General features: G+C 30.8%; 1 protein-coding gene across 2 annotated transcripts; it reads right to left on the minus strand.

Annotated features, from left to right (window-relative positions):
• Nucleotides 1-158: 158 nt before the first annotated feature.
• LOC139807872 (fatty acid synthase-like) lies at nt 159-21,767 on the minus strand. Of its 2 annotated transcripts, XM_071769349.1 has the most exons (20): nt 21,752-21,767; nt 18,712-18,858; nt 14,934-15,178; nt 14,499-14,730; nt 12,458-12,876; nt 11,099-11,392; nt 10,524-10,731; nt 10,153-10,313; nt 9,024-9,341; nt 8,419-8,912; nt 7,727-8,031; nt 7,045-7,443; nt 5,956-6,977; nt 5,647-5,885; nt 4,728-5,421; nt 3,570-4,401; nt 1,577-2,052; nt 1,174-1,428; nt 549-800; nt 159-455 (listed from the first exon to the last, which is right to left on the minus strand). In XM_071769349.1, coding segments are annotated over exons 1-20 (7,113 nt in total). In that variant the 5' UTR covers nt 21,753-21,767; the 3' UTR covers nt 159-335. The 2 variants fall into 2 exon arrangements, with proteins under 2 accessions (XP_071625450.1, XP_071625459.1); XM_071769358.1 differs by lacking the exons at nt 12,458-12,876; nt 14,499-14,730; nt 14,934-15,178; nt 18,712-18,858; nt 21,752-21,767 and adding an exon at nt 12,091-12,367 and having other exon boundaries at nt 163-455; nt 11,099-11,684.
• Between the last annotated feature and the right edge of the window lie 2,009 nt (nt 21,768-23,776).

The following is a 23,776-nucleotide window of genomic DNA, read 5'->3' on the forward strand; positions in this document are numbered from 1 at the left end:
TATATAATTCTTTAAGATTCGGTTAATTAATTCCCGAAAAATTTCGGTACCAGCTTCCAAAAAATCGGTAACAAAAAATTATACACCCCTACTTCATATACAATTCTTTAAGATTCGATTAATTATTTCCCTAGAAATTGGAAAATTTTCGGACCGGTTATAAAGCAGGCAAACAATTTCCTTAAAAAAATTGATTCTTTTAATAAGACCTATCATCCGCTACAGTTTATCCCATACTTTCTGAAACACCCGGTATATTATATATATCATGTGTATAATATTTTTATACAATATATATTATGTCATCACGTCCCAATAAAATATATATTTGTATTTTATTGTATTAGATTATCTTCTATCCATGTTTCATTAATAGCTGATGTAATTTTGTCGTTGTCCATCATTGTGATATGATTACCTTCCACATAATGAATTTGTATTTTACCTTCGGTAACCTGAAAATAAGTTTCTTGTTATAAAGCTTCTTATTATTTCTAAAATCATATAGTCTTATATTCCAAAAATGTCTCTATCCAAATTAAATTTACCTTATGTAGACCATAATCCTCTTCAGTAAAAGAGGCAATTAGAAATGTGGGTTTTAGCAATGTTATAGGTGATTTAAGGCGAGGTAACGAAGAAATATCATAATCCTGTATAGCAACTATATGATTGTAAACTGTGAAATATAAATTTTTTTTATTTTCAGTGGTCAATATATCTATCTCGTTCGGGAAGTAAGCTAAAAATATTTTTAATTTTTCGTCCCATGTATTACATTTATTCAGCTCTAACGCAAGCTGTAAATAAGAAAATTTTATATAATTAATAATAATAATTGTGCCAAAGTAACATTTGCGTTTTATTAATATAAAAAATAATATAAAATATATTCTTATTTATTTCATTAAAATTCCTTACATATTTATTAATACTCACTTATTGTGCTTTTTATCTAAAACTATTTTTATCCTTTAATCATGACACAAACATACAAAACAAAATGTAAAACTTTTACTATTTCAAGATTCAAATACAATCCCTGAAGATATTTATGTTATAATGAATTATTTTATGTGTGTTATTAATTTATTTAAATTTATATAAGATTAAAATTACATAAATAGCTTTTACAATAAAAAATCAAAATGTGTTTTTTTATCATTTACTAACCTTTTTCTTGTTAATTATAGTGTACATTTCCAATAAACGAAGTAATATCACATTTTGTAACTCATCTGGCGAAGTACAGTCCAAATATTGATTAATCCAAAATTTTATTTGATCGGGAGCTCCGTCTATTAATATTAAACGTCCTGAGAAATCTTTAGCTTCTAATAATCTTGCTAATTCAATGGCAATTAAGGATCCAAACGAATAACCCACTATTAGAAATTTCTTTTGATCTTTCATTTTCTTTAATATGTGCTAAGAAAATAAATATAAATGTATGTGTAAGCTGTGATATAATACGAAAGATTTGTACCTCTAATTGTTAAATATTACTTATATATATATCTATAAACTATTTAAAAATAATCAAAATAAATATTTTAATTAAATTTAATCTCCTTACAGGCAGCAAATAAGCGGCTGATTTCATCACTGAATGACTTTCATCAGGAATATTAAGTATACCATGTTGCAAACACGTTGCCGAAGATTTAATTCCTGATACCACAGTTTTATATACGCTTGAACATCCTTCAATTCCTGGTAAAAGAAATATATTGCCTCGATCAACCTCTTTCTTGGTAACAAATTCTACAAGAATATCTGGAACAAAGTCTGCATCCTTCATTTTTCGAATCAGCATGCCAAAGCCTTCTAAATTACTCGGCTCAATTTTATTTGTATCGTGTATCTTTCCTTGTTCTGTTGTAATTGTCATTTGTCGAAGTTTAGCAAAATTTAGAGTTTTAATGTCTTGCGCTGTCAAGGAAATATCGAACTCTCTTTCCAACGTTTGCTTAATTTCAACTGCCATCATCGAATCCATACCCATTTCGACCAGTGGTATGTTTGGTGGCACTGTGTTTATGTTCTTTAATCCTATTTTGAAATAAGGTAAGATTTGTATAATAAAATCAATTTTATGTTATTCTACTTAATTTTTTAAAATTGAATATACAACAAAAATTTTAATTAAGATTCAAATTATTAAATTTCTTGGTAAATATGCATAAAAGGTCAGCATTCACCGATTTTATCGCCACTTAAATATGTTGTAGGGGGAGGGGGCCGTTCTGAGTAATTCTACGCAAAAAATACCTAAGTGAGAGACGGCATTGGTTTAGAAGAAATAGCAAATTGAAGTTTTACAATTTTATTACTTTTCTTAGGTATTATAAAGTAACATTAGTTCTAAGAGAAGTAATTTATTGATATGTGTGATGTGTAGACAGTACACGTGTAGGCGGGGAGAGGCTACCGCTTCTTCCCCCGCAAGCAGGGATGGATGGGGGTGGACCTTGGTTCGCGTGGAAAGTTTCTCACCCATACAACAATTGGGTTGGGTCAGACCTTTGATTACATTGAAGTTCACCCCACCCACCCCTGATGCATGCAGGGTACTCCCTCGCCTACATACGTACTGTCTATACACGCACATATCAGTAAATTACTTCCCTTAGCACTGGCATAAACTGTTATATTTTTTAGTTACATTATTTGTTCTTAACTTTTAAATAAACAATGACCGCCGATTAAGATATAAGGAAAATTTATTCAAGATCACGTCCTTGACAACATATGTCAAAGTCATTAAAATCGGTGAGGTTGCCCAGTTTCTGTATAATTATCTGTGTATTTTTTAACAAATAATTGTAGAGATAACTATTATAAAGTGTAACAATTATTATAGCTTTTAAACTTGATGTTAAGATAACTTTTACTCTGTTCATCGCTCTGATACTGTTAAAACTGCTTGAGATGTAGACAACCAATGGATGTCACTTTTATAGCGAATTCGGTTGAACATTTGAATGCGCCAGTGCGCACTAGTGCGACCAACTAAATTCGTTATTAATTACAATTACATGTACAAAGGAAACTATGTGACAAACAATAGTAGAATAAATCGATATAATTATTATTTGAGTAATCCGTAACAAAAATTCTAGACAAAATTATTTATTAGTAGAATACTTTTGTGTTAAAAGACAAAGGCCATTAATTTTTTTTTTGCTTTTACTTTCTGTTTTACCTTCTCTTTCTTTCTTTTAGAGATCTTATTTTATCGCTGACTAGATTTTCAGAAAAACAAATTTTTTTTCTAAATATTAATTATAATCTAAAAATTTTGATTAAGATCCAAATTATACAATAATTAAAATGAGAGAAACACGTAGAGGCCTCCTAAGACTTAAAGTGTTAAGTCTGCAGTAATTGTAAGATAATTTTCCAAATATTATAAGTATTCCTGTAATTTTGTGCAAAAAATATATTTTTTAAAATATTACTTATTCCAATAAATATACTTGGAATAACATTTTGATTTTACTTCTATTTTATGGCCATTATATGTATTTAGTATCTTTCTTTGTTTAGCTTTGCATAAAACTACTTACCCATTATATGAGCAACTGTTTCATAAATATTCATTGATCCGCCAATTTTTGCTTTTTCAGCAACAACCATACTGCTTACAACAGGTCGATCTTGTAACAGAAATACTTCTAATGTCTTCAAACAGGAAGATATTCGTTGTTGCAATGTACCTCCAATAACCAATTCCTTATTTTCTTCTTGCATATCTGCCACGAGTCCGACATCACCAATAGCACCCCACTGTATTGCTAAACCGTGTAATCCTTCTTCCATCCTTTTTTCACAAATTTTCTCCATTACGGAATTAGCCATCCCATAATTTGTCTGGCCTGCATTTCCTCTTCCACACGACACGGAGGAAAAAACGACAAAATGTCGAAGTTGCAGACAGATCTTTCTCGACAATTCGTCCATTTTTTTTGTCATCCATGCTTTTGATTTGAACGAATCCTCGAACGTTTGTGGTGATTGATTTTGGAATGTACAATCTTTTAAAACAACTGCAAGATTAAATATAGCGTCCACTGGTGCTTTTTCTTCAGCAAATTTTAATATAGATTCACAGTCTTCATGTTTCAAATTATCATCGACTGTAACAATCTGTACATCCACACCGTAAGATCGCCATAGTTTTACTCTTGATTGCTGATAACCTGTTCTGATCCCGGCTCGTGAAGTTAATACCAGATTTTTTGCACCTCGAAGAGTCAACCAATCTGCTAGCTCTAAACCAAATCCGCCAAGTCCACCCAAAATAACGTAGCATTTATGCTCCAAACAATAATATCGTGGATGAGCGAGTAGTGGAGCATTCAAAGGCTCTTGATCCTCTTTGTGAAGTCTGATAATTATCTGCGAATAAGCAATTAAGAAACAATCGTTTTTTCTATAAAGTAATAAATTATAAATAACAAAGATTTCATATTTTATTTTATTATTGATATTGTTTTGCATTTTATTATTAATTTTATTAATAATTTTTATTAATTAATAATTAACGTTATTTATTAATATAAATACAAAAAATTTCTTGGTCAAATATAATTATTTAAATAAACCTACATTTGTTACTACCTTTATAGCATTAATTAGAAACAAAGAATTGTTTCTAATTTGATATGATAAAATATTATGTATCATAATTACATATTTCTGTGTATATTAAGAAATAATTGTACCTTGCCAATATGTTTCCCAGCGGCCATATATCTAAAGGCAGCTTCTATTTCATTTCTTTCGAAGACTCTTCTGCATAGTGGTTTAATAGCACCGTCTTTTAAACCTTCTGTTATTGTTTTCCACAACCTTGACTTTTGTTCTGCGTTTGAATAGAATAATTTGTCTAATAAAATACCATAAAAGCTGATATTTTTAGAAAAGATAGATATATCCAAGGAATTATTGGAAAACATATCAAATTTTCCAATTTCTAGAAAACGGCCACCATTTGCTAAACAGCGAACAGATGCTTGTAATTTCTCTTCGGCTAAGGAATTCAATACGATATCCACTCCACGACCTTTCGTACGCTGCATAATCATTTGTTCAAAGCTTGTATCTCGAGAGTTTCCGATATTGTCTTTGGGAATGGAGGGAAACGTTTCTCTTATAAACTGTCGTTTCTCGACAGTTCCAACTGTCGTAAACACTTCGCAACCTTCGTAAAGCGCAAGATGGATCGCAGCTTGACCAATGCCTCCAGTACCAGAATGGATTAAGATTTTGTCTCCCTTTTTCATTTTACCCCTCATGTATAAAGCATAGTAACACGTGCTGTACACACACGGAATCGTTGCTGCGTCTTCCATTGTCCACTTGTCAGGTATAATCCAACTGAGATATTTATCGGCCACAAGAATGTTCGTCATTCCTCTATCCATAAAAATTTTAAAAATGTATTTATTTATTTAAACGTTACTTTAAAATGACGTATATCTTGCTTATTTTTAATTTAATATTAAATTTAAGTTAATGTTACTTTTAAAACGTTATTAATACTATATATAATTAATGATACTTATATAAAATAGAAATTAATACTGTCAATTGCAAAAAGTTTTTTTTATCGCATATGTATTGATATTCGATCTATTTTACCCGTGTGAACATAATCCCATTATCCTCTGCTTATGCGTATTGAAACCAACAAATTCTAAGCCAATGAAACAGTCGTTACCGCGTTCGAACGGTGCGATAGTTTCAGCATTGAGTCTGCCAGTAGCTACCATGATATCTCTAAAATTAAGAGACGTGTAAATTACATTAACGAGATTTTCATGGTTAATGGGAGACATTCTGCTCTGTGCCCAGCAGAGAGTACTCAGATCTCCTTGTACCTGTTATAAGTAAACATTAATTAATATTATTTAATTATAAAATTTATAATAATAGAACATCTTAACATACCATCTGCGTAACGTAAGCGCTCTGAACAAGTTTTGGTTCTAACGATGGTAATGGTAAATGCCTGTACGATCCCCAAACGTTACCGGAACGTATAACATTGATGGGTAGGTCCAACTGTAGCTGCTTTGTGTACAACGGTTCTTGCAAAGAAAATGTAGGCGCTTTGTTATCTTGAATAAATACGCTTCTAATTATTTCGCCGCCTGGTTCTTTTCGCAAACAATTAATAAAACCGAGTAGCCCGCATTCGAAGTCTTCTTCCGAGACGAAAATTATCTCCGTATCTACACCAGTCTCGTTTTGCACATTCATGATTGATTTCAGTTCATCTACCCATGAAAATTCGTAATTGTTCACATGTACAATCCGCTGGTTTCTGGCAATATTTCGCGTTTTTCTTAATAACAAAAGCTTCTTGTCATTTATTTGTTTTTCCAGTATAATATCCAACTCATACGTTTTCAGGCATAAATAATCGTAGGCACCGGATTCCTCCAAAGTCAATAGAAAACCTTGTGGCATTAACAGAGACAGCAACTGTTTGTATAATGTTTTGCTATTTTTTGTCAAAATATTGAAACCAAGGACTATCAAACAATTCTCGTCCTTCGACAACTTAGTAATTTCTGTTGTAGAAACGTTGTCGGGCAAAGAAATATTTGGGAATTTCTCGTGGGTCGTCACGAGTTTAGTGTAATGTCGAATCTGCGGTAAATCATTTAAGATTTTACTAATAAGTGGAGAATTTAAATCTTCTGGTACCACTTTGTCACTATCGTCGACAAATTCGATAATTTTAACATTTATCATATTGCAACATTCAAGTGCAATGTGCGTCGACATTCTTATTGCATCTTGCAACGACGTAGTACCTAAATCACGATGAGCAACAAATTTGTATTCTTCAAGAACGGTATTAACTACTTTTTTTCGACGAGATATAGGTGTAGCCACAGTACCACAAATTTCTATTCCTCCAGATATTATAGCGTCTAAAGACTTGTAACGACGAACAGAGAATTCTGCAACGTAGTGAATGAAATTTATTTGTCAGGCAATTGGCCGCATTGTATCAGTTATTTTACTTACGTCTATCTTCAATTGGACAATCCTGAATTATCTGTGTGTGATATTTCGGATCGATAGTCAGTTTGCAAATTCTTGTTGGAACATAAAGGCTTCTTGAATTCTGTCCTAAAATCATCATCTGTAACATACTGTCCATAAATGCTACCCAATTAGATGTCCATGCGATATGGCCGTTTGATCCAGTAACCGATGCGCTTTTTAATCCACGAAATGCGCCGGCATATTGATAACCGCGAAGTCTTAATTCCTTATAGATGTCTTTTGTATTCATTTCTTCCTCATCATCGATACATTCAGCAAGATTAGCTGATATTTTTTCATTTTCAATATTGGTTGGAATTCGTACTGTTCCAGTAACAACAGCATTATCTCCTTCGATTATTTCAAACCTATTGCTACCTAGATATAAGTGTAAATTCATTAAACGTAATATAATTTTATAAGAAATTAAAATTAATATAAATATATCAATATGGAGCTGGACCTTACAAAACCAGTTAACTTGTAAAAAGAAAAAAGATTCCGCGTTAAGATTAGTTATTCTCATATATTTTCTTTGTATATTTTTTACATTTTAATCATAGTATATATTGCGCCATAAAAGCGGCATATAAGTTTTAAAATCTAATTAAAAAATAAAAAACTCACGCTAAAAAATTAATTGTTTACGTAATAATATTACCTTCTTGGATCGAGAAAGTTAATTCAATCTCATTTTGTTGTGATAGCACTATAGCACGAATAAAATGAACGTCTTCAAATACAACTGGTGTATTAATATATTCTTGGTTTTTTAACAATGCGATCATCTCCCAGATATAAAAAAGATATCCCGTAGCAGGAAATAAATTTTTTTCATTAACGACATGGCCCGTTAAATACGTAAATTCTTCTTCTACTGTACTAATACTGACAACTGTTTCCTTTTTGTCAATTATTTTTTTTTTACAAAATTGCACTACAAAAAAGTTCTCTGAATGATCCCATCTAAAAACGTCATTAGAAATTATTACATAATCTTCGTGTAAACGAATTAATTGTGGAAATTACTTAATTCAAGATTTGATATAAAATTGAAGCACAGATTCTAAAGTATCACTGTTATCTGCTCTTTGTAATAGGCATAAAAGAATTAACATATGTAAAAGAATACATTTATCTTTGAGATAAGTAAGGTGATAGAATATATGTCTTTAAAATACAGAGATGTGATTTTGAAAATAGATGATAAAACTGACCAAGTTCGAAAAAGAGTTTAAAGTCTTAATTCGCTATTATATTGAACATGTTCTCTTCTGACTATTTCACTTAAATATGAAAATGTTTGTTTCTTGATAATTTGTCCATTTGTGCTTAAACGAAAAATATGCATACCTTATAAGAGGAGAAATCATTGGGGTACCGCGGCTTACAGGAAATTCCACTGTCGGATAGAGATTTGCAATCTGTGGCTGCAATCCTGCGTTATAAAGTTTTCCGATTGATTCTAAAAATATCTCATTATTATGATCCTCGGTTCGTTCATATAGCGCTACGTTTGTCACTGTAGTGTATAAATAATTGTTTAAAATGTGTTGAAGAATATTCTGAGGAGATATTTCAATCGTCACTGTATCTTTTGAAACTGAACGTATCGTCTTTGCAAATAACACCGGAGACAACAAGTGATTTGTATAATATTTTGAACATAAAGGTATAATATTGGAGTACTCGTGAGAGGATGTTGTCAGCCACTTTGAGCTGTGAAACTTTTTTTGTGGTAATGTTCGGTTCAAGTATTCTTCAGATTTAGCTACAGCAGGTTTAATGTAACGACTATGAAAAGGTATATAACCACAAGAAATTTCTTTTATAGATATACTATTCGCCTAAAAGAATGAATAAAATCACATAAGTATTATTAATTGCTTGTTTTAACAAAACAATTAAAGAAACTAGATAGAAGAAAGATTATATTGTTTATAAGCATTAATATATACCTGCAATTTGGTGAGGAATGTTTTTATAGAATTCGTTGGTCCGCTTACAATAAAATTAGAAGAACTATTGTAACAAGCTATATCGATATCCGAAGGACACATAACTTTTAAGGTTTCAAGGTCAAGATTAATTTCAGCCATGGAGCCATTAATTATTTTCGACTCGTGAAGGGCTAAACCGATGAAATATGCCGACAAAATCGTTTCTTCGGCCGTTAAACATCCATCGGCATATCCACAGATTAGTTCACCAATAGAGTGACCGATTATAAAATCGGGGACTACACCAATAGATGTTAAAAGATCAACTAATCCAATCTGCGATACATATAAAAGAAATAGCTTCCCATTTGGTTTAAATAAAGATTAAAATTATGGGGTAATTATAAAGTAATTTTTTTTAATTATCTTTATAATATATATATATGTATGTATGTATATGTATATGTATATATATGTATACAGTGTGTCTTATTTTAAAAAACGCACGATAATTTTTTAACGAAGCATTTTCAGCAAAAATATTTCAGACAAAAGTTGTACGGTTTCGAGGAGCACATAAAATGGTGTCATTAGTTTGACTTTGAATAGTTGCTTGAAGATCACGTAAAGGTCACCTTCAATTTTTTAATTAGAACCCTCTATATTGTATTATATTGTTTGAAAGGGCATAAAATAAGAAAAATTGTGGCGCAAGTTAGAAGTCGATACGTTGACCCATTTAAAAGTTATTTAGGTTCAAAAATTGGCTTTTTCGAACTTTGATTCTAAATAACACTCGAACGGGTTAACGTATTGACCTCTAACTTGCGCCAAAATTTTTCTTATTTTATGCCCTTTCAAAGGATATACTACAATATGGCGGGTTCTATTTAAAAAATTAAAGGTGACTTTCATGACCTTCAAACGCCTATCTAAGATGAAACCAATGACATCATCTTATGTACCCCTCGAAACCGCACAACTTTTGTCTGAAACATTTTTGCTGAAAATGCTTCGTTGAAGAATTATCAAGGTGCGTTTTTTAAAATGAGACACCCTGTACATATATATATACACATATGTATATATATATATATATTGTATATAGAATAATTTATGAAGGCCAAATAAAGAGTTTTCTTTTTACCTGTAGTCCAATAAGACCCAATAAAAAATTAAATATATTATCAAAAATATTTTTATTATCACTTGTTAAAATATCTGTAAGTGATATGCTGTAAGATCTCAAAACGATACCACATTTCTGGATTGCCTTGGCAAACACTGGGAATTTCATTAGAGCGCGACCTATATTAAAATTTTAATAAAATTTATAAATTTCAATATACAGATATGTACATGCATCCGCGTATTTATAGTAGGGGAGCTAGCTCCATTTTTTTGTGATTATTTCGGTACTTATAAAACTATCTATTTGTGGTGATTCAGAATGTTATTCTATGATCAAAGCTCCGGAAACTGACAAAAAAGTGGGTAAAATATATTTATAATACTTACTCATCCCAAACCATTGAGATCCTAATCCAGAAAATATAAAACAAATCGGTCTTCTAATATATGGAGTATGTTCTATTTTACTAATTGTATTATGAGATATTTTAGACCCAGTTATCACGTATCCTCTATAAGGATGACCTTTTATATCATCATTATGAATATGATGTAGCAGAGATATAAACTCAGCATTTATTGGTCGATTTCGCACCTGCATTCAGTAACAAGAATGTACATTTTATAATTCTTGGAATAATTTTACACAAAAAAGAACGATAATATTATCTTATTCTGCAATGTTTTACTTTAGCAATTAAATTTAATTATTAAATGCATTGTTATTACTTAACATATTAAATAAATATATGTATATTTAATACATTTACTTTTCTTTTTTGTGCAAATTGGAAATAATTTCGAAAGCGATTATGTACGCAAATATCTTTTTAGACACTGTATAAATACACGTGTGTATATTTAATTGTTATGTTTGTTATATTTATATGATAATATAAAAAAACTAATGTCAAAAATTATTTCTGAAATAAATGAAATAAGCCATTATAATATTTGCTTACATGATCCAAGATGATTTTAACTGCTTCCTCCGTACAACCAGATACAGCTACAAGCCTAGGTAAATCATCATTCGGAGCTCCATTGTTAATTTTTTGTTTAAAATTCGACTTTAGCAATATGTGGCTATTAGCCCCTCCAAACCCAAAAGAATTGATACCTACATAACCACCCTCCCATTCTGTTGGTTCAGTGACGATCTTTATTCTTCCTTCGATAATAGCAGTTAACTCTTTTCGCGGACGCTTGAAGTGTATAGTAGGCGTAATTATACCAGTTTCCATCGCTAATAATACCTTTAAGAAATCACATCTTTTTATTAGCAGTAATTATAGTAATTATTTTATATAAATGTATTATATACATATGTAGGGTAGACCGGGGACAAAAGTAACAGGGTACAGTTGTAACATCGTGAATATTTCTTAAACTATAAAAGGTACGTGTGTATGACCGCGAGGCGAGATTCGCTAGATAGAGCGGCATTTGTTCCTTAGTTCATTGCCGCCCCTCGCGGAACGTGCACGTGTGCAGGAGAAAAAGTTACTTTTTTCCTTCCTGAAGTAAGTTTTCTTACGTGCATAAAATCTGAAATATTTTTCTTTCTTTATGCCGAAGGTATAAGGTTTTATTTTTATATGTTTTAGTGATTATTTATGTTGATGATTTGCATAATACGATTGACTTTCATCCAGATATTTATGTAAAAAATTTACTTCAAATCATAAAATATCATTAGGGGACAATTGTAACATTAATGGCTGGGGACAGTTATTGTAGCGTTACAATTGTCCCCGTTGCTCGGGGACAACTTCAACTTAACCTAACCCTTTAAATATATATGATAATAAATAATCTTTTAGTTGAGAAAACAGTATTATTTGTTTTTGTTTGCTATAATGTAAAAATACTGATATTGTCATGTAATAAATTATTTTATCATTAAAGTTACATTTTTTATAGAAAATTCGTAAGATTGATTACATAAACCTACTAAATAACCATTATTTTGTTTATAGATGATGTGGTACAATCGTTCCCCTCTGCTGTTACAATTGTCCCGGGGGTTGGGACGGTTGTAACAGTATTCCTCATATTCTTTAAACAATAATAACTTTTTTTCTAGTTACATTACTGAATTCAGCACAAGAAAATTTTGTAGTCAAATAAATTCTACATTTAAAGGTACAGGTCTTTTTTACGTAGATATTATATTTTAACTGTTATAAAATCTTAAACTCAAAATGTTACTTTTGTCCCCGGTCTACCCTATTATAATTGTAACAATTTAAAAAAAATATAAATTGCTATAATCACATTTTAAGCAAAGTTAATGTTAAATTATTTTATTACAAATGTACCTTTGCGATTTGACAAAGGCTACTGCCGGGTTCGGAATGTCCAATATTCGATTTTACCGAGCCCATCAATAAAGGAGTGTTTCTTTTAGCGCATAAAGTCTGGTCAATAGACATAACTTCTACGGGATCACCGGCAGGAGTACCAGTTGCATGGGCCTCTACGTAAGATAACTCATTGGGCGAGATTTCACATTCCTCATAAAATTCACTCAACAATATATTTTGCTTTTCGATCGATGGAAAGGTAATACCTTCTTCTTTAAAACCATCGCAATTTATTTTACCGTGTACGAGGGTTGCATATATTCTTTTTGCATTTTTTGCCTTTTGCAGATATATTACCGCGACCATCTCGCTACGCATATATCCGGTGCCTTCCTCGTCAAAGGGTTTACAGTAACCATCAGAAGATAGAATTCCTAGAAGGAAATTAATTCATGTTATTAAATAAAGTTCTTCAAGCTCCGATTCAATATCTAAATGTAAGGATAGAAAGGAAGATAAAGAAATATATACCGAGGTCATATGAGTAGACACCACCCCTATAATAATTTTCAAATGTTTGCCAAAAATAACTGACATAGCTTAAAGCCTTTTACTGCATGGGCTTATTCAACATTACAGACAAAGAGTGCGATTGTTTCACAGAACACGTTAATATAATTCACATACAACAAGTTTGTTGATTTCACAGAAGACAGTACAAAAAGAATATATCTGTGCTAATACATCCGAACGAAATGTAATTGTTCTAGACTGTTCGAGAATATCTAATAGAGTTACAATCACGCATATATATAGCTTGTCGCACAATTTGAATTGATCTGCCGGTTAAATATCTTTTTATTTTGATAATATTTTGTGTTTTGTTTCATTTTCTTTGTTTAAACTTCTTGCTTTATTGGTATTGGTATGTATCTAGTTGTTCACATCTTCAAAAATTTCTTATAGAAATGCTTTCAGGAATATTACATACTCTTCTTAACTTGTGGGAGTAGTAGTGAAATGCCTTACAGTTATGTTGTTCAAAAATATGTATGGTGCAAAACCCGAAATGTGCTCAATGAACAAAAATGTAATTTTTGATCGCGATAAGAAATATATACCGAGGTATATATTTCACACCTGAGTGGTCACCACTTCTATAATTTTCAAATGTTTGCCAAACATAATTGACATAGCTTAAAGCCTTTCTACTGCACTGATCTTCGAGAAAGAATGACTCAAACGAGGGATCCTGGGTGGAGAGACACTGATTATAAAGCTTATCTTAAAAATATCGGGCCCTGAATTTTTGTGGGGTGGCCGCCACTCAGTGTGACCTCAAAGGATTAACAGTAAAGAACTGACATTACAACACAATACTAATATAGCATAAATAAAGGCACATAACAGAGTGATTGCAAGCAAATATCTTCATTCCAATAAAAAATGATTAGACCCAGCTTTATACACGATTGAAGGTCCATATGCAAAGTTCATGCATATTGGACCATGTAGCCTGAACTCCCAAAGTCAACATCAATTTGACATTGCGTCGATTGTGAAACCCTAATACTTGAGCTACTAAGCTCTATCAATTTATAAAAAGGTTAAATTTAAAATTAAAAAGTGTGCAAATTAGAAACTTGCACATTGCTTCCTCATCATTACAGATCGTTCCTATTTTATTTCGCTCATAAAGCTTCCTCTATAAGAAAGCCAAAACAAATAAATACTAATAATTATGCATCGAATAAAATACAAGCTTCCTCATAGAGGAGCTTTGTGAGCGAAATAAAATAGGAGCAATGGTAGCGATCTGTAATGATGAGGAAGCAATGTGCAAGTTTCTATAATTTGCACATTTTTTCTGACTTCTGCGGCGTAAATACCGGAGTTACCCTAATAAAGTTTCTTTTGTTGAAATCAAATCCACTCGGAGTTTTCATTATCTTCAAACGGACAAATAACAATATTAATAATTTTTACTTTAACCTTAACAATATTAATAATTTTTATGACGTAACATACAATATAATAAGATATAACAAATACATACCTAGAGTGTAAAATTGCATTTGGACATGAGGATGGAAACATAAATTGGCGGAAGCGATAATGGCAGCATCGCAACTTCCGGACCGAATCTGCTCGTAAGCTTTCACTATAGCAGAGTTACTTGAACTACATGCACTATCAATATTATGCGATTGTCCAATAACGCCAAGCCAGTAAGAAATTCTATTTGCCATGAAAGAAATGTTGCATCCAATCATAGATAATCTAGCAAACTAATTACAATACATGTTTGTAATAAATAACAAGTCAAATTTATTTGTAAAATTATTAAAAACTATTGTATAATTATTCTAAACTTTACATACTAAGGAAACAGATTTCCATATTTGCAATAAGAATTTTACACATGGTTATCATTTTCATAAATAATTTTCTATTATAATTATGTTGAATATATTAATTAAATATATCTTACCTGAGGATCAAAAGAAAAATATGATCGAGTCTCTGATAAAGAAATTGCTGTAAAAACACTCGTTCTTGTTCCCCGTAATTCTTTTGGGTTTACACCCGCATCGATAATTGCTTCGTAAGTATGCTCGAGTAACATTCTAGTCATAGGATCCATTATATGAGCTTCTGTTGCGGATATATTAAAAAATTCTGAATCGAATTTCTCAATATTGTTGATTTTACCAATTCGATGGGGCATATTATAAGCTATATAAGAAATAAATATATTAAAAAGTAACAAGTAAAAGGAGGCTTTGACAGTACAATGCGGTTAACAAAGCGTACATACGTTAACGTAAGTTAACGTTATAATAACTAATATAGATATAATGAGGAAATATTCTTCGCCAGTGGATAAATAACAGTAATAAGAATTCTTTGACTATAACTGGCAATTTAATTAATAAGTCAACACGTCGTTTCGACTCTAATTCAAAAGTTCTTTTCAAGTGTACATATTCTTACGAAGCAATTCAATAGTCACGACAATGTGCCTGCATGTCAAATGTAATGACTAGAAAGAAAAACGGAAATTGTTACATTACAAATAATTATGGTTAATAAAAGAAAGTCAAAACTTACATATGCTTTGTGCGTTGTAAAGAGATAGAACATGGTCAGTTATTAAAATAATAATTAAAAATTGATTGTGTTAGGGGAAACACATCTGTACACCACGGTTACGGACAACACAATGAGCAATATGTAATAACAAAAATAGTTTATGACAAATAGAGATTGACTATGTGGACGTTCTCTTGATTTTCACGTTTCTACAGATTTCCTTAAAATTTGGTGTACAGCTTGATGACAGCACTATCCATATAACATATGTTAAAATTTTAGAAGTCACAGCCGCACCGAATTATAGATATAGAGCTTCAAAGTTTTATTATTTAACACGTAATCCCTATACTAAGACTTCACAAAAGTAACGTTTTCATTGATTGTAGACAGAATTTTCTACAGATTTCGTCAAAAAACGAGTATGTGGCCGATTGGTCGGTGATTCCAGCGAAGCTCGGCCTCGTCCTCTTTCGTTCTGAGGACTCCGAACTAAGCACACCTCTAAAGGGCCGAGACAGCCACCTTTGAATTTCTCCGATTGGCGACTGAACTGAATACGGATCTTGCTACGGCGACCGAACTGAAAACTGATCTTGATACGGCCCGCCCGGCATATTATCAGCGACTCGAGGGGAAGGGAGCGAACGTCCCCGGAACAGGCGAGAAAGCCAACGAGGGAAGCGCAATCTATTCTATTATACAAGCACACAGATGAGTACCTTATTGTCTTTACTGTAAATCCGAATCGTAACCGACGCGTGGCGGTCACCTCAGCATGAATGTGGAAAGTATATGCGTGAGTGAGTGGACGTATGTACGCGGTATAACACGGACTGAGAAAGTAGCATATTGTAATCTGGCGCCGAAAGTAAAAGTAAAGACGCCGTTGTAATAGAAGTACGAGTTAGATTATCTGTTGTCCATTCCTACCGTGGAACTGAGCCGTCGTAGGTTCGTCAGGCGAGTAAAAGATCTTACACATACTACGTTTACGATAATTCCTTCGCGTAAACGAGATTTTGTAGTAACTTACGATAATTTACTCCGCGTAAACGAGTAATATATCGTAAGTTACTACAGAAGTAACGCTCGCTAAACGCTCGCTAAACGTAGTAATAGTGTGTTTAATAATTATCATCCACGACTAAAATTCACCTACGAAATCGAAAATAATAATGAGCTGAATTTCCTAGACACTACTGTCCTCAGAAATGGCAATAATTTAATTACAAATTGGTATCGTAAACCAACTTTTTCGGGACGGTATCCACCATACCCGTAATTACTTTTTTTATGATTTTCAGGATAATTCGACAAATAATTAATGTACGGTCCCGAAAAGGACTCGAATTAGAGTCGAAACGTCGTGTGGACTTATTAATTAAATTGCCAGTTATAGTCAAAGAATTCTTATTACTGTAATATAATTATAGTAATAAGAATTATAGTAGGTATAATTATACATCGGACATTTCGGTTTTGTTTTGAATAGTCAGATCTTCAGCGGTGACAACTGAATCAAAATAATCTCACACTCTCCAACGAGAAAATTTGGTAGTCTACAAGTAGTATAACCTGCGAGAAAATTCAAGTAAAACTTATTAGAACCTCTGCACAATACTTTCGTATTGTAGCGTAACGTAACATGGATCACGCACAAGAAACGTATCAATTACGGTGTTGTACGTTTCTTGTGCATTGACTCACCGCTCACGTTATGTTACGTTACGTTGCCAGACGAGAGTCTTGTGCGAAGGCTCGTAGCCTATCTCTATATAATATCATAGTTTATAATATAATCGAAATAGAAATGACAGCCAGAACTTCATCGATAAGAGAAGTAAATTAAATCACCCATCAGTTCATAAAACGCGAAAATGAGGTCATATTTTATAAGAATATTTATATAAACACTGGGGAACACGGATTTTTTGTCGGGTCAATGGCAACTGATTCTGATAGATTTTTTTCCGTAGAATCCGAATCTGAAAACGAAAATAATCATGAATTGGCTCTTTTTTTAAGAAATACGGTGCTCCCGTCGTTTTTTCGACAGATGTTCAAAAATGACCAAAAACACGTTTTTTGGCACTTTTGACCCCGTTTATTTAAAAAACCAGAGCCAATTTAGTATTTTCAAGGCCAGTTTCTTACTTGTTCAGCGGAACCAAATTAGTAAAAAATACCTATTCCCTTAAAAACAATCTGAAAACGATAAGATTTTGTTGACCAGTGTAATATATATATATATATATAACAAACCAGTGTAATATATACTTATTTTTACATAAAAAATGAAAATGTTTTTAAGGATTTATAATATGCATCTGGATCATTTTCAATTATGATATTAGAAATAACACGAAGCCATGAAGATGTTTGAATTAATAAAAGATAATTTATAATTTTCGACATTTACAAGGATTGTTTTCGTTATATATGTATATATTGTGTACGTATATGTATAAGGGTTACAATTTTTTTGGATTCTGATATCGTTTTTAAAAATTATTGGATTAGGTATTGCAAATCTTTAATTACGATTAATATATACGATAATATAAAACGAATATTTTTCCTAATAAAGTTTTGAAAATATAAAGAGGTTGGTTGCCGTCACATTGCGGGGCAGGCGGCGAGAGGGGACGATTGCGAAAGGAAACTCTAAATAATCAAATTTTTCGACGCGTGAAATAAACGAGTTTTAGCAAATAAATATGTGGAATGCATTTAATTAGCTGTTTCTTAAAGTTTCAAATTAAGGTTTTAAAGTTGTTTGTACAATTAAAATCAAAATACGTTAAAATGTGGCAATATGCTGTTTTATTTTTACAATTTCTTGATAACTATATATCAGTCTTCGTAAAAGTCTTTCCTAAATATGTAAAGAATTATTTGCATCTATTCTCATTAAATTCTTGTCATTTTTAATAGGCTTTCGAGAGTTACATTACAGGTGTCGTAACATTTTTGCTATGTCGCCCGTGTATAAAAGAAAGATAAGAGTTTATCTTCAAATAATTAATTACTCGATAACCATGCAGACAATTGTCTTTAACTTTGGCATGGACGACAAATTCCCATATAGACGAATATCCTCCATAAATTTGGACTAATTCTTATCATATTGATTTAAACAACCAACCTCTTTAATGTTAAAAAAAAATTATTACAATTATTCCACCGTCCATGATCGCTCGAACCAAGATCCGCCTTGTTAAAAAGATTTTCTTGAAATTCTTTTAAATTGTCACTATTAGGAAATCGGCCAGCAATACCAGAGATTACGATTTCTTCTTCAGCATCGACGCTGATATACACTGAAAAAAAAATTTATTACAATTAACGAAATTTGACTTGTTTCAAGTAAATGATTTCGTTCAATAGTACTAAAGAAATATTTATTTGAATCAAGATACAATTTTTCTTTGGAACAAGTAAATATTTCCTAGAAAATGAAAAATCGTGAACTGAAATGCAATGAATTGTTACTTACTTATAGTAAATATTTCGTTGATTCAAGACAATCAGATCTTGCCTCAAGATCTGCATTTCTTAAATCAAATAAATATTAACCAAAAGAAAATAAATATTTACTTGAGAATATAAAACCATTTCAATTTAATTTTCAAATAGTTTCTATTTTTTTTAAATATTTTTATAGTGTAATCTGTATTTATTGTTTCGTATATATATTCTATTTTAATTACAATTAATTAAAATTACGCATTTATTTAAGAACGCATCGACGGGATTTGAACCTAAGATGTTCGGGGTCGCAACCTAACACGCTAACGCTGAGCTAATCGTACGCTTGTGGTATCTATCATTATAACAATATATATATTTCTACTCTTTATCACAGAAATTTCTTTATTTCAAGTAAATTTTTACTGCCGCCAGAAACAAGAGTGCCGCCGTTACTGCAAATTGTTACTTTTCTAATATTTATGTAAAGTTCAGAAGATTTTCCATCAAATCATATTTATATTTTCCATAAATTTTCAATAAATTTTCCATAAAATCTATATATTTTGATCATATACGTTTAAGACTTAAATTGAAAACGAACTTGATTTCGGTAAATGATAAACTTCTGAACTTTACATGAATATTATCATAAAAATTAAATTGTAGTTATGGACATTCTTGCTTCCGGCGACAGTATATTGATAATTTTAAAATGCTAACACTTTGATTTAAGCAAATATTATCTTAGATTAAATAAATACTTTTTATGCAACACGTGCATGGAAAGTGCCCCATTACGCACGCTACGCGTGCGTGATAGACCATTTTCCAGGCACTTGCAACATAAAATAAGGAGTGTAAGTCGTGTGTAAAGATGAAAATTCCCGAGTGCGGAGTTAACGCACGAGCCGAAGGCGAGTGCGGTAACCGCACCCGGGAATTTTCATCTTACGACACTTGTTACACAAATAACTATTAATTTCGAACGAATGGTTTCTGTGGTCATTAAATATTTGTTTACTGATCACAAAGAAATATGTTGTCGGTTTCAAAAAACCAAATCTTTGATTTGAGCAAATATTTTCTTAGAAAAAGTAAATATTTGTTAAACATATTTATCGATATTAAAGTAATTTCTGGTTTGAAGTAAATATTTTCTGATACCAAGCTAATGATTTCTGTCATTTAAGTAAATATTTGTTAGACATATTTATCGATATTAAAGTAATGTATTTTCTGGTTTGAAGTAAATATTTTTTGATACCAAGCTAATGATTTCTGTCATTTAAGTAAATATTTGTTAAACATATTTATCGATATTAAAGTAATGTATTTTCTGGTTTGAAGTAAATATTTTCTGATACCAAGCTAATGATGTCTGTCATTTAAGTAAATATTTGTTAAACATATTTATCGATATTAAAGTAATGTATTTTCTGGTTTAAAGTAAATATTTTCTGATACCAAGCTAATAATTTCTGTCATTTAAGTAAATATTTGTTAAACATATTTATCGATATTAAAGTAATGTATTTTCTGGTTTGAAGTAAATATTTTCTGATACCAAGCTAATGATGTCTGTCATTTAAGTAAATATTTGTTAAACATATTTATCGATATTAAAGTAATGTATTTTCTGGTTTAAAGTAAATATTTTCTGATACCAAGCTAATGATTTCTGTCATTTAAGTAAATATTTGTTAGACATATTTATGGATATTAAAATAATGTATTTTCTGGTTTGAAGTAAATATTTTCTGATACCAAGCTAATGATTTCTGTCATTTAAGTAAATATTTGTTAGACATATTTATGGATATTAAAATAATGTATTTTCTGGTTTGAAGTAAATATTTTCTGATACCAAGCTAATGATTTCTGTCATTTAAGTAAATATTTGTTAAACATATTTATTGATACTAAGTAATTTATTTACTGGATAAAAGTGAATATTTTCTAATTCCAAAGTAATGGTATCTTTGATTCAAGTACATAATTATTTACCAATTATAAAGAAATATATTCTTCGTTTTCAAACACCAACGCTTTGATTCAAGTTAACATTCTCTCAGATCAAGTAAATTATTTTGTAGTTGAATTTTTCAAAAACCAAAGTTTTCATTTTATTTATTCAAAATAATATTTATTTTCATCAAGTAAATATATATGCCTAAAATATTTAATTATGTACAGATATGAATTGCTTGAGTCAAAGAAATATTTATTAAAACAAAATATATATTTCGTTATTGAAAGTGATTATTTGTTTGCTTTTAGTATCCCAGTATTACTAAATTGGTTTTCTTGAATTAAATAAATATTTATTTGAAATTGGCTACTACTTTTAAGTAAATGCATTTATTACATGTAAGAAAATTATTTCACAGTTTTAAGAAAATATTATTTGATTTAAAATAACGATTTCTTCATGTGAGTAAATATTTATTAAGGACATAAATTACTTTTACGCAAATAAATATTTTCTTAAAAGTAAAAAAATTTGCTAGATTTTAATAAATAATTATTTAATTCAAGTAAATATATTTCAAGTTAATATATTTACTTAAATCAAATAAATTTTTTTTTCAGTGTATAAATTCGGTCGATTCATAGTATCTTTATATTTTTTAAACAGACAAATTCTACAACAAAATGTCATTATTTATTTTTTGAGAAAACAGACATAAATGTAAAATAAAGAAAATAATCAAATACAATTTAATATTATATACATATACGTACTAATAGGAAGTGGAAGCACCGCGGCACCGTGGCAATTGAAACACTTTTGAAGAGTGAAGTCGAAACTAAATATCTCCTCTATTTATAGTTTCTGTGTTATATGTATATTATACTTCTACATACATGATAATGATGAAGCCGATTAAAATTGTAAATGTTTGAATAGACATCCCATTGCCGAGCGTGGCCTATTTGACAGCGCATTGGTCTATTGAGCCAAAGGTCCCGGGTTCGATTCCCGGTAGAGCTAGAAAAATTATATTTGCTCGTTCTCCTCTCGGAAGGCAATGGCAAGCCACCGAGAGTATGTCTTGCCAAAAGAACTTAAAAAAAAAAAAAAAAAAAGAAGCTGACGCTTCCGTTATGTATTTATCACACAATCGTGGGAATTATTGAGGAGTTTGCTAATTCGTAGTAACAGAATGAATTCAGAAAGAAAATATAACATAGTTAGAACATTCTAAGTTTATTGAAAAAAAATGTTTCTTATATATTTTACATCAATTATTTTCAATTTAAATAGAGATATACAAGCTGTAATATATGCTGGCATTGCAAGCGTAAATCTACTTATTGTACGAAACTTGCACGCATATACGCACGCATTGTATTTGTCCTAATTTTGATTTTATTCGGATTCTTTTCACTAATTGAATATTCGATATATTAACTCACAAGTTATAGCCTAAATGGAATAAACTAAACTTTAAAACTATTTCAAAAATACGAAGTTACAAATATATGTTTTTTATTCTCGCGTTCTCTGAACTCTGGTGAGTGTGTGACTTTATACTTCTCTTTGTCCTGACTGTTATTTCTGTTTCGATCATATTACAAACTATGATTTATTAATCAAGTTTCACTTAAATTTTTTCGTGGAAAGTTTTACTGTTGATTATTTTTTTATTTTGACTGTTAGCACATCGCTGAAAACGACTCAAAACAGAACCGAAACGTCCGATGTATTATAATTATGTATTTTATTAGTTATTAAAGGTTGATATAACGTTAACTTACGCACTGTTAACCGTGTCCCAAATCTTTTTACTTGCTACTTGTTAATTTCGTTATCAAATTCTTAATTACCCATTTATATTAACCTAACACATTGGAATATGCATGTTCAGATTTTATTTAATAGACACATAGACTTACATAATTCACGCGTGCAATATATGTATAAATAAGAATTAATTTTATAGTTTTAGACATTGTCATGTCTACTTTGCATAATGTATTCACGCATTTACGCATTCACAATAGGAATAATATCCGCTAACCTTTGATATCTGACGCATATGTAAAATCATTTTCGATTGTCAAGCGATGTCAAGTAAACGGAAACAACAAACTAACTACGTCAATGCATAAATGTCAAGATGCTAATGTATATACCAAGTTTGTCTGGAACTTTTCGTTACTGAAACTTAAGGAGGGTGGTTGCTCAAATCAACTTGATAAGAATTAGTTCAAATTTATGGAGGATATTCGTCTAAGCCAAAGATGAAGGCAAATTGTCTACATAGTTGTCGAGTAATATAATTATATTGAAGTTATAACTCTTGTCTCTCTCTTATACACGGGCGACACAGTAAAAATGTTATCTAACCTGTAATGTAACTCTCGAAAGCATATTAAGGGGATCCCGCAGCCGTATGATTTACCGATTATCGTTTTTAGATGGATCTTTTAATTGGCTTTATAGAATTGCAAAAATCGTTTATAGAATTAAAGTACGCATAAAAATCTAACTACACAAACACGATTTTATATCAAAAACACCAAAAAATTAAAAATATTACTTCTTTAATTGGGCACATACAGCTGTCACCTGACGACAATATTTGCTTAAAATAAAAATTCTGCAGTTTATATATACATTAGGGTGATTAAAAAAGAACCTTCTTTTTTTATTTTTCGCGACGCATCCCAAAATATCAAAGCTTACCTAAAAAAAAGAATTTTCCTCAAAAGTTGAGCAAAATCGAACAAGTTTTAAAGGTCGCTACCAGCGATTTTCAATAT

This window comes from Temnothorax longispinosus, chromosome 1 (assembly GCF_030848805.1).
Source record: "Temnothorax longispinosus isolate EJ_2023e chromosome 1, Tlon_JGU_v1, whole genome shotgun sequence".
Taxonomy (NCBI): domain Eukaryota; kingdom Metazoa; phylum Arthropoda; class Insecta; order Hymenoptera; family Formicidae; genus Temnothorax; species Temnothorax longispinosus.

Coding starts and splice junctions, on each gene's coding strand:
- LOC139807872 (XM_071769349.1), bottom strand. Junction 14,731..14,933: donor ATTTTTCTTTTGATCCTCAG/GTAAGATATATT, acceptor TATTGTAATTAG/TTTGCTAGATTATCTATGAT. Junction 801..1,173: donor CTATAATTAACAAGAAAAAG/GTTAGTAAATGA, acceptor TCTTATTTACAG/CTTGCGTTAGAGCTGAATAA.